The 12,509-nt window shown below is 45.1% G+C and overlaps 1 protein-coding gene across 2 annotated transcripts in view; it reads left to right on the forward strand.

The window, feature by feature from the left end:
- Positions 1-12,509, forward strand: part of Rapgef4 (Rap guanine nucleotide exchange factor 4) — a 258,897-nt gene that overhangs the window by 52,127 nt on the left and 194,261 nt on the right. For both annotated transcript variants that reach the window (XM_041631492.1, XM_041631493.1), the window contains exon 4: positions 232-378. In XM_041631492.1, coding sequence (XP_041487426.1) covers positions 232-378 — 147 coding nt within the window. The remainder of the gene's footprint in view (positions 1-231; positions 379-12,509) is intronic.

Below are 12,509 nucleotides of genomic sequence, written 5' to 3' on the forward strand. Positions count from 1 at the left end.
TTGCCTGGATCAGGGATACAGAGAACCTTTAGGAGTAAAAGAAGGGTCATAAGTCTTGATGGCATATCATTTATATCAGTGTATACATTTACTGAAATAAGTTGAACCACACAATAAGAATTGGGTACTTATTTTTTTACAAATTATACTTTAATTTGAAGAAAAATTAGTCTCTCATCCATTGCATCTTTAATTTTCTAATGACCTTTTTTTGGGGGGGATGCTTCTCAGGATGCTGTTACCATCTGCACCCTGGGGATCGGGACAGCCTTTGGAGAGTCCATACTGGACAACACGCCCCGCCATGCGACCATCGTTACCAGAGAGAGCAGTGAACTCCTCCGCATTGAGCAGGACGACTTCAAGACTCTATGGGAGGTGAGCCCCAAGGCTTCCTGTCAATTAAAGCATTTGAGGGAGTGAGAAAGAGAGGGAGGGAGGGAGGGAGAGAGCACTGCCGCGTGGATAATGGCCAAACAGTCAAGCCTTAATGTGTGCTGTTCTGAGCCGGTGGATGGAACTTAATTTTCAAAACTTGTTTTTCAAATGAGTGAGTGAAAAAGCCATTTTGACACGAGACATCCTTTTTTTTTTTTTTTGGTTGCTAATTTAGTGCTTGCTCGATTTTCTGTGGTTTGACATACCTTATAATTATTTCTTGAATGACCATAGAGTGTTTTATGAATTTTCTCTTTCCTATTCCACGGATGTATTCTTAGCCAGGGAACAAAATACTTTGACATTTTCTTTTGCATTTTAAAAATCATTATTGACACATTCCCGGAGAAAGTGGAATGAATGGGGTTAACATCTGGTTCATTTAAATGCTTTTAAAAATGATGCGCTCTGTAATAAGGTAAGGAAAATGGGGGGCCGTAAAGATGTCTGGTTCCTTGCCAGCTTCAGAATGCATAGGTGGCACAGCAGCGGATGAATGCCGCTGGGCCTGTTGGCGTGTGCATTTGCCGACGCTCCCCAGCGTCCCTTAGGGCACAGTGCTCATTTACAGGAAGTGCGAGGAATACATCATCTTATATGCAGTCATGGCAGGTAGAGCATTGATAAAGGCCTGGCCGAGCCTCGCATCTTTTTATGCTCTCGTTCCTTTTCAGCTCCTTTAGCTTTGGATTTTAACCTGTGGTGGCTCCTTGTCTTTGTCCCTGGCTCAGTATGTCCGGAAGTCCACCCGTCAAGCTGGCAGGCTTTGCCACTTGTCCCAGTGTGGCTGAGATTCCGAACTTGATCCGAAAAGGAATTTTGTGTAATCAAATAGCTTCCTCCCGAGACAAACAAATGACTGGCTCCTTGCGGGGCCCAGCCTGCAGGTGAGCGAGCCACGACGCTCAACCTTAAAAGTCAGGCAGAAGCTTTGGAAGGTCTTGCTGGGGGAGCCTGTTACCTTTATTCTCGGCGGCCGTGAATAAATTGTGGGGTTGCTTGTTTGAAATGTTTCTTTTAGAAAATATTAAAGAGCTCCAACGGCTCTGTAAAGTTCAGAGACAAAGCTTGGGTATTTTAGGAAGGAAAAGTGAAAAGTCAGTTTATGCGGGGTATGTGGGCAAAGGCGCTCTGTCAATCGGAAGGAACCAGGTTCCAGGCAAATGAGCGGATTGTTTTTGTGATGGGGATTTGGGAACTGACTTAAGAAAGGAAGCCGTGGCTAAAGGTACCATGTACCACGGTAGCCGTTCTGTTTGTGGCCAGTCTGGGAGGGGAGCTTTGGAGAAATACAGAATACCTGTTTAAGTCAGGGGCCTACAGGGTTGCGAGGGAAGTTCTTGAGAAGTCGCTGCCTAAGAACGTTAAAACAATCTGTAGGACTGTTCTTCAGATAAAATAATAATACAAGGAGTATTCGCTGCTGGACATGTAGCCCAGCAGTTAACCCAAAGCTGAATTTGCTTCATCTTGCTTTTCTTCTGGGCCTCTTTAATGTTATTTATGACATTTTATCCCGAGTACTGAATGTGTATCTCAAGGAAATTAGCATCTTGCCACAACCCATAGTGCCATTATGTGTTATGTACTTACAGAGTGAACACCTAGTATCCCGAAATCATCTGATAACTGGTGTAGACTTCATGTTTCCCCAGTTGTTCCAAAAATATGTTTTGTAGATGTGTATTTTTTTTCAGACCAGGTCCAGGTGAAAATCAAAACAAAGCGTGTTATATTTGACTGTGATATTAAAACTTTCTCTGTGTCTCTCTCTGTCTCGTCTCCCCTCCTTTCTTTCCCACCTCCTCTTGTCACTGACTTCTTTAAAAGGCCTGGTCAATTTCCTCTCACCCCAAATTTGTCTGACCATTCTCATGTTATCTTCGTTGATGCTCTGCCCAGGATTTTGGTAAAGAGATGCTCGGGCTAAAAGTTAACCCAGTCAAGTCAAATATTTTGTTTCCCAGAAAATGTGCTGGGGTTGCTGATGGATGCGGTAAGGAGGCTGGTCACGGCTATCTCCTGTTGGCCATGTGTCTGTCGCTTGGGTAGCTTCCATCTACATACCTCAGGCTGCTTCCTGTTGGTACGCCTCTCAGGGAGGAATTGTTAAATGGGAGCACTAACCCCGAGGGCTGTCATGGCTGTGCCAAAGCTTTGCTTGTGTCTTCCAGTTCTGTGGGTCACCCCTCATTGGTAGCTTGAGAGCCCGTCTTCTGTCTTCTGATCGCTCTAGTCCCCCGGGATGGGGACAAGATCCAGAAAGACTTTCCGAGTTGAAAGGAGGGGATGTTTTTATTATTTATTTATTTATTTTTTTGATTTTTCGAGACAGGGTTTCTCCGTAGCTTTTTGGTTCCTGTTCTGGAACTAGCTCTTGTAGACCAGGCTGGCCTCCAACTCACAGAGATCCGCCTGCCTCTGCCTCCCGAGTGCTGGGATTAAAGGTGTGCGCCACCACCGCCCGGCGAGGGGATGTTTTTAATCCCGACTTCTTTTACAGGTGGGAGACCAGAAACTTGTACCCAGAGGACACAGTCAGCCGCTTCCTGCTCATGTAGCTACACTCAGGGTGCGAGCGAGGTGTTCAGTCAGTGCTTAAACCACCTGAAGTGAAATTCAATAAGCCTCTCGTCTGTTAACCAAGGTTTTATTAAAGGGTATCCATGTGCAGACACACTGCCTATAATCCCGGGAAATCGTACAAGTCTAAAGTAGCTTCTCAGGAAAGCTTAAACCATGCTCACCTTAAGGCTTATTTATTCAACAAATAAATGCTAAGCAGTTCCCCTGTGTCAGGCATCAGTGAACAAGACTGGCAGGATTCTGTTCTCAGAGCAGGGGCTGCCACTTCGCCATTTGGAGGAGACGGCAAATCCATCAACTGTGCCATTTCAGAATAGGGCGCATCGTTTTCGATACGCTTTGCTTCTATTCCCTGAATATCGGGATATACCAGTGGCAAATACAGCACTCTCTGCGAGTGAAACATTTGATAACCAAATAGTTTTCTTCTTGATTATGTCAAACCATTCAGTTTATAATTTAGTCATCCAGTCACCCCTTGTAAGTGGCTCTGTTATCCAGCATCATACTGAACCCCAAGTTGGATCTGTTAGAAAACACTTGAGGAAGGAGTCCAGGATGCAAGTGGGGGGTGTCGCTGACCTGCGAGTCTCCGAGAAGGTATCACCAGGTCCAGAGCACAGAGCTGAGGTGAGGTCAGACGTTCCAGGTCTTAAAAATGAGAGAACCTCAGTCTGGCTCCATATATGCATGTTCGTCCCTCTCATCTGGTCACTGGGAGGAGGGGAGATGCCACACGGGTGGTCTGTTTTATGGTGAGAAGCCTTATATGTAGCTTGTGGTCCTTAGATTATCTGTTAACTCCGCTCAGAGGGGCTGTAGGAACTGAAACTGTGATTCTCAGTCATCAGCAGCCGGCACAGCCTGAGAAGCAGTGCAAGCAGCTGCATCCTGGGATTTGAGCCGAGGTAGGAAGTCCCCACCCTTCCCAGGTGGAAGGTGGGTCCCCCAGGCTCCTGCAGACACTCACTCAAGGATCCTGGGAGGTTTTGGGATCCTGCTCAATTCCCCTGTGAGGGCGCCTGGCTTTGTGTGGTCTCTTATGTTCTAAATCATATAGGCAGCTCTGGGATATTTTAAAATTGCCATGCTGTGACCAGAAATGTTTTGCAACATCTAACCAAGGCAACAGCTCGGAAGCTTCATAGTATTCCGTCTTAGGTCTTCCTAAGGAAAAGTAATTCTCCTTTCTTCCGATGTTTTAGCTTCCAGTTTATGGTTTGATTTGAGGATGCTGGGTTGGTCCATTGGAAAGTCATTCTTGCTTTCTTAGCTGAAGGGAATTGTGGGAAATTTACTTCAAGTGGGTCAATAATGCGCCCTCTTCTCATGCTTCTTTGACACCTTAGCCAAGGTCTAAAACGTCCGAGTCTCCAGTCATATCTCAAAGGGAAAGCTAGGCAAAGAGGGATACAGGATTGGAGTGACAGAAGACAGTGAGATGTCTGAATTCCATTCAGGAGAAAATTAATTTGGAAGTCTTGGGCAGCCACTTTTAGTACTTGAGACAACTATAATTTATAACTTAAACTCCTTTACACCGGTGGCATTTTAGGCTCTGTAAGGAAGCTAAATGGCAAAGCAGTTAAGTGGAGGTTTGGGAGTTTAAACCCATTATTAATAGTTGATCCAAGATTATAGGTATTTATGATGGATGGTGGCTCTTGGAATAAATATAAAACTGATTTATTATCCAGTTCTATGAATCTCTTAGTGCTCAGTTTCTGATGAGAACACTGTTCTCAACCTTCCCAATGCTGCAATCCTTTAACACAGTTCCTCATGCTGTGGTGACCCCAACCATAAAATTACTTCATTGCTACTCTGTAGCTGTAATTTTCCTATTGTTATAAATTATAATATAAACATCTATGTTTTTGGGTGTTTTAGGTAACCCTGTGAGAAGGTTCTTTGAATCCCAAAGGGTCACAACCCGCAGGTTGAGAGCCGCTGGTTTCGAAGAACAATGGTGGTAGGCTGTTATTTCATTTTCCTCTTTGTATTTAATATTATATTTCCATGAGAATGCTTTGGGGTCTGTTTTGAGATCTCTCCAAAGCCATGAGTGAGGTGTATGTGTTTGGAGAAGTAGGCGAGAGAGGCCATCTTGATTGGATTTGGGAAAGATGTCAGCGGACACCCTAGATCCGGCAGTCTATCACTCTTACTAACCTTTCAGGAGCAGAAACATCACTCTGGAATTGTTCCTTCTACCGTGAGTCATATCTGAGCATTTTCAAGTAATATATATTTATGAATACAACTTTGAAAATTTAAAGATGGCAATGAGATCATAGCATTTAAACATAAAGGCAGTATTTTAAACTTATAGATTGGGCCTTCTCGATGAAAGCGGCTATGTAGCTGTAGCTGTTAACCACGCAGTTGATGGTATACTACCATGATTTGATTTCAGCCAGAGGGGCATATCTGAGATGTGGTGTCTGGCAGGGTTTATCCCCCAACTATGCCTGTGGCTTCAGGAAAAGCCAAAATGCTGTTTCATGTCTTAGGAGATATACATTTTAAATGATAAGAATAATAAGTAGATCCAGGTGTGTCGGCACACACCCCTAATCCCAGTGCTCAGGAGGCAGATGCAGGTGGATCTCTGAGTTGAGGCCAGCCTGGTCTACAAAGTGAGTTCCAGGATTGCCAGGGCTACCCAGAGAAACCCTGTCTTGGGGAAAAAAAAGTTAAATAAATAAAAATAAATAAATAGAAGAACGTGTTTCTGTCTTAGGAAACCAATCTGTCACAGGGCTATTTCTCAGAGCCACGAATGCGATTGGAGAAAGGTATTTGTGCCTCTCTATTCCAATTTCCAGAGTGGTAATTTTGTCCAGAAGATTCTACCAGAAGTATTGGTAATTATGAAGAGCTTTTTAGCTATCTTCCTTCACTGCCTCCTTTACATTCAGAGGGAACAAAGCGTTTTTCCATTAATAATTTCCGGAGCCACCGTGAGATGGAAACTGTTGACATGACAGCAGAGTGGTCTTTGGCTGACATGTGTGAAAAAGCCATACTGTAACAATACCTTCAGGAGTCATCCGCTCCTGCCCGAGTCAGCTCGATGCCCCTAGCTGTCTGAAACTGTCACGAAAATGAAAGCCAGATACCAAAAACACAGTCGCTGGGAACACAGATGTCAGGAGTCAGCCGGGTAGGTTTTGTGGTTCCATTCACACGTTTGCATCAGGTTGTTTTACTCTCATGTGAGTGGACCAGCATTTCAGATGGTTGTCAAGGGAAAGAGTCTGTCCCCAGATCCACACCTTCATCCTAGGTAGCACCGGAGCCTGGGAGCAGAGGACCCTGCTTCTCCTGCGGCAGAGGCCCGTGCTGACTTTTTAGCAACTTTGGATTTTCTGCTGTAGGGTTACTTCCCAGGCCAGAAATTTGCATCAAAGGCCCAAGAAAAATACATCCAAAAATAAACATGAAAGCCAAGACTTCATGCCAGGAACTCCAGCCACACACATCCTGTTGGCTGGTCCCCTGGTCTCTCTCCTCACAGCTCTGACTCTTTCAAACCGAGCGGAAGCCCGCGCCGATGACTCGGACCTGATGCCAGCACAAAGGTCTCACGCCTCAGTCCTCAAGTGTCTCCACGGAGTGGCAGAGGTGATTCAAATCCAGAGAAGAAAGGAGTGAAGTTCTTAGGCGTGAACTAAACTTAAAAAAGAAAAAAAAGTTAGTCTTTTGCTACCTGTGAGTGGCCAAGTTTTCCTGCAGACCCTTCAGCGCCGCTCCCTCCCTGTGGCTGCAGAGACTGGCCGAGGATTTGAATAGGGACCTGCTGGTGATGACGGTCCCCTGTGCTGTTCAGATCAAGGCCGGCCACTCACTGAATGTCTGAGACCTCCAGCAACGGCTGCATGCTGTACAAGGTCAGAGGGTCTTTGATTCTTTAGAGACGGTGGGAGGCTGGGGGAATAGTATATGTCACAGCTCTTGTTTGACTGGAGGAATTGCTCCAGAATGCGTCTGGTTTTTCTGATTATGTTCTACCTAGACGTGTCCCAAGGCACGGCCATAGTTTTCTTTCATCTTTGTTTGTGGCTGTCTGTTAGGGGGTGGGGTAAGTGGTGATTCATCCTTTTTCTGATAGTCATATGATTTTTAATACATTTCTTGAGGCTACAGTTCATAAGTAGACAGGATTACATTGCACATATCAATATTAAATATATATTTTATTTATATTTAATATTGATACATGTGTTTATATATATTATATATAATTTATTTATATATGTTTATCCCATGAGGTATTTGAATGGCATACATTAAAAACAAACCTGGGTAGGGAAACAGATTGAGGCTGGCGGTATTTTGTTCTCTGAATGCCCAGTAGGTATTCTGCCGGTAGCTCTCAGATATTTGAAATCCTTATTGTTTATGGGAATCCTGTTCCATTATTGATGACAGGAAGCCTAACCAGCTCCCCATGTTGTAACCCCACTGTTTCTCAGAAGTTTCTCAGGGGACCTGAGCGTATCAAGGCTTGGCTGGCAGGTGCCAGGCATACCCAGATGCTGCTCTGTAGGCCAGTTGGTAGGGTGCCGTTACCAACCGGCAGTCACCCCGCCTGGCCTAGGCTCATGCAGATGTTCATCTCGACAGTGCGCAGCTCTGATGGGGTCTTTTAGGGTTATGCTGACCAGTCTGAAATGGTCTACAACTGTGGTCTGTCTCCATGTTGTTGATACCCCTCCTAGCCTGTCTCCTGAGAGAAGACATTGCAGGGGCCCTCCACGCTCACTTAGCTAAACCCCTGGACAGCCTGCCCTTCTAAATAACCACTCAACTCCCTTCAGAGAAGAGACTGTGACATTCAAACAGATGTGCTTGGTTCCCACCACGTGGAGTTGCAGAATCCACTCTGACTGTCTTCCTGTGGGTTATAGTGTTGTAAAGACAGACAAGGACAGACATCAACGCAAGATGAACTGAGGGAGGCAACCCAGAAAGTACTCTAAGAAAGTGTGCAGAAGGCCACAGAGGAGCGCGGCGAGAGTGATTTCTGCCCAGGGTCTCATTCTGTACTGAGAAGGCTTTGCTTGTGAATTCTTGTGTGGCTAAGTAGGCAGTTACTCAGCCTCTTTCGAGCGCTGGGACCAGTTAACCAAATGACAGTGTGGGAGACTGTCTTGTCCCCAGGGAGAGGGCAGGCTCCTTTCTCTGAGGTTGTCGCTCAGAGCTTTGGGTTCTCCTTCTCTGCGAGGCCACTGGGCCTCTCAGGGACCTCATGGAGGGGTCATGTGCTGTGTTTCCAAACACTGGCTTTTGTTTTCTGTTTGAATTCATCTGGATCACTCTGCTCTGAGGTTTAATGGTCCCTCAGGCAAAAGCAGTTCTAGTGAGAAAATGTGAAGAACTTGAGTCTTCCAGAATTAGCTTGTGGTGGGACTAGAGGGTGTGTTAAGCTCGTTATGTTTAGAGAACCCTTGATCCTGTGGTGACCTTGCTCTGCCGGGTCCCGATTCCACAGCAGGCTTGGGGTACCTGGGCAGAGAGCATCTGGCATCCTGTAGGACTCTGCAGGAAGTGGGTTCACAGTGCTGGCCTCTGAGTTCAGGAAGGTCTTGCTCCAGCCTCACCTCCCTGACCTCAGTGTTTAGAGCAGCCTAGCCCAGACCAGTAAATGTAAGCTTGACTTTCTAAAGTTGCTCATGGGATCTGGTGGTCTGGCTCATCTTGACTTAACCCAGCATTGCTGGGCGAGTTTCTGCAGAGCTCTTCAGCCTTCTGGGTCCTCACTGTGAAAGAGAAACCTCTCTCTCCTCTTCCATCCTGGAGCACTGACTGTGGCGGTCAAGACTGATGCTAGTCTATTACTTATGTGTGTTACCTGTTCAGAGCTTTCGTGTTTCCTCCTCTTTGGCTTGCAAACAAAATCATATGGATGGAGAGGATAAAATAAGAGCTAACGGTGTGTAGTCTATCAAAATATATTTCGTGGAAGGGAGGAATTCTTGGTATCTTTCTAGTTCCACATTCAAATCACCAGGGAAGCTTAAAAAGAAAAAAGTCCCATGCCTGTGCCTGCCCTAAGCTATAGACATCTGAAACTCTAGAGAAGGTGGGAAGAGCCCGCTGTGGCTCTCCAAGCAACCTTGCCTTTGCACCGAGGGATTTGCCAGTCCATGATGCTCCCTGCTCATCTTGGAGTGCTCCCGGCTGGCGTCTTTGCCCAGGGCTCAGGCTCTGCCAATGTCCTCTGTTACTCTATGTTAGGTTTCCTATGTCTTTTCCTCCTTCCACACAGTCTGCTCTCAAACTAGGCTTAAGTCACACTTAAGCGGTAGTGACAGTCAGGGCTTGAGTGAGAATGGGGGGCTCTTCATGAAATACACGTGCCTGTGTGTATAGCTGTTGGACATGTGGACATAAGGTGCAAAATCACCCAGAGTTTACCGCATCCTAGGAGCTCACAGTCTTGTGGCTGTCAGCACAACTGTGCCTGTGTTGGTTCACATCAGAGCCCCTGGGGAACTCCATGGTACCCTGCAAGGGAAGAAAGGAAGGGAGGCAAGCCATGTCTGGGTTATTGTGGAGTTTGGGATTTTGTGTCTTCTGAGAATGTCAGGAGCCTTTGGCTGTCCCTGGACTATAGTTTGAGAGTTACTTCTATTTATTTATTTATTGGTTTTGTGAGACAGGGTTTCTCTGTAGCTTTTGGAGCCTGTCCTGGAACTAGCTCTTGTAGACTAGGCTGGCCTCGAACTCACAGAGATCCACCTGCCTCTGCTTCCTGAGTGCTGGGATTAAAGGCGTGTGCCACCACTGACAGGCTGAGAATTACTTCTTTAGAAAGCATTTCTGGAAAAACAATACTAATTTGAAAAGTGTGAACACTTTTAATTCTTGGTAAATATGTTTCTTTCCTTTGTTATGCATTCTTTGAGCTGTAGTTTGGTCTAATTGCCTTTATTTTTAATGACTTTCATTGTGTTACCAAAAACGTTTTAGCATAGCTGTTACATTTACCTCAGCCAGCATGGCTATAATACATATTCAAATGTGTGTATGTGTATGTGAGTGTGTGTGTGTGCGTGTGTGTGCATGTGTGAGTGAGTATGTGGATTATTATTGAAAAAGATCTTTCTTTGGCCCTCAGAAGGCCAAGCTTTCTTATTTTTCTCCTCACTGGCTATTTCGTCTCTTTTTTCTCATGTCTTTCATACAGACAGTAATTATATACAATTCATATAGATGCTTTACTTGATTGAGACGTTTACACTTGTTAATAACTAATACACTTTTTATTTGCAATATATTTGACCTTCACTCTTCATAATAGTTTATGGAAATTCATTGAAAATCCATTAAATTCACTATAAACCTAGCTTTTCTGTGGTTTTTAAAATTTTGTTTTGAAACGTACCATCTTCCTTCTGCTCAGAGACGGTTTGGAAAGTCATGTGATGTCCATGTGGTGATGGAAGAAAGTTTAAAAACCTTCCATTGCGACAAGTTCTCAAATAGTTACTAATTTTTTTCTCCCCTGAGTTTTAGAAAGTATTTTAAAGATGGCAGAATTCCTTTAGGCAGAATTCCAGGGAGTGACGTTCCATCAGAGCTCCGTGTCTCAGAGTTAATAGGGTCACAGGATGAAGGCATGGGGCAGGGTGGGAATGGGAGTGATCCCATTATTCCAGTTTTCCAGGGGCCTCAAAGTTTCAGTCACACCCATGGTGTGGTCTCCACAATGGGGTACTCCAAGGATCTGACTTTCTCAAGAATCCAAAACAAAATCCAATGTTTCCTGCATTGCTGAGGAGAGGTAAAAAGCAGCTGGTCTCACATGGAGAGTGTAATACTGCAGGAGTCAAATAACTCCAGAGGCTTCTGGGAACTTCCGTATTGCCTCTTTATCTGTGGTCAACTACCACGGGCACAAGACACCTCCAAATGTCTCTTTTCATCCTTCTGTGATCGCCATGTCATTGCTGGATTTAGGGGTCAAACCTGTGCCTTAACAAGCCAATCAAGAGAGCCAAGGTAATAGTGAAAAGGAGAAAAAGGAGATTGGTCATCGTGGCCACACTTGGAAGAGAGACAGAGAGATCTAGTGGCATACCCCCAACACACACACACACACACACACACACCTGCCACCCACCCAAGTGCATCTCTGTGTTTTAAATTTAATTTTTCAAAAATATTTAATTTGTATACTCTCTTCACAAGAAAGAAGAAGAAAATTATCTTTCCCCCTCCTTGCCGCTCCTGCTCCCCCACCCCCGTCTCCCCCACTTCTTTTGGATATACCAGGACTTCTGGCATGCCAGGCATGTGCTGTCCAGCAGGCCCCACTCTCAATCCCCCAGGTGTTTCTTTCTTTTTTTTTTTTTTTTTTTGAGACAGGGTTTCTCTGTGGCTTTGGAGCCTGTCCTGGAACTAGCTCTTCTAGACCAGGCTGGTCTCGAACTCACTGAGATCCGCCTGCCTCTGCCTCCCGAGTGCTGGGATTAAAGGCGTGCGCCACCACCGCCCGGCCCCCAGGTGTTTCTTATAGCCTCTGGCTAGACTCTCTTTTAGGATGAACACTAACATTTTCTTGCGCTCTCTTTTCTGGACTTGTGTGTGCTAGCCTCTGATCATCCTTGCTCTGGTGCTTGGGTTTCTGTATGATGTCAACGATCGACAGTGGAAGGCTGGAGGTTTAGGTTCTGACTTGTCCTCACGTTAGACTTTCCTTCCCAAACATTTGACCAGTGAAACATTCCACATACATAATGGATAACGCACTTAACAAGATGGTGATTAGTAAATGATAAGTAATAAATTAAAATCCTTGGCAAAGGCCTGATGATAATAGCTGCCAAGCAGTGCACAGTGGTCTCAGTAGCTGATGCCTTCCTCTGCTAATAATACATTCGACAAGAAAATTTTGGCATAGCTGGGACTTGCTCCTTTTAAATTCTCATTTGTTTGTTGCTTTAGACTTTCTTCTCCTTCATCTATGTTCCTTGTTCAGACATTTTCTGAGATACCAGACTTATCTTCACCCCTTCAACTTTTTATTCAAATGTTCAGAAAAAAAGAAAGGAAGGAAGGAGGAAGGAAAAGAGAAAGGAGGAAGGAAAGAAGGAAGAAAGAAGGAAAAAGGAAGGAGTGAGATCAGTTCTGGTCCTGCATCTGTGGATTTAACCAATCATAATAATACAGTCTAGGGGTCCTGAAATGATGCAGTCTAGGGATCCGGATCGAGTTCATTTTCTCTGCCAGTTAATGAATTAAAAAGCAGGAAAACTCTGAAGTAGGTAGCAGCAGAGAAACCTCAGGCACCGCAGACAGGATCAGCAGTTGAAGGAAGGCGGTCATTGGGGGTGAAGAAAACATGCACACGGCAGATGGCACAGAGAAAAAGATGCTAAAGTAGGAAGGGAAGGGGACCTAGGACACCAAGTATCCAGCTCCTCTTGAGGGCAGCGGCGGCAGGGGTGGGTTATGTGTGTGAAAACTTCTGAGGA

Source organism: Microtus oregoni, unplaced genomic scaffold (assembly GCF_018167655.1).
Source record: "Microtus oregoni isolate MIOR12 unplaced genomic scaffold, Mior012 000037F_ref0000500, whole genome shotgun sequence".
In the NCBI taxonomy this organism is placed as follows: Eukaryota; Metazoa; Chordata; class Mammalia; order Rodentia; family Cricetidae; genus Microtus; species Microtus oregoni.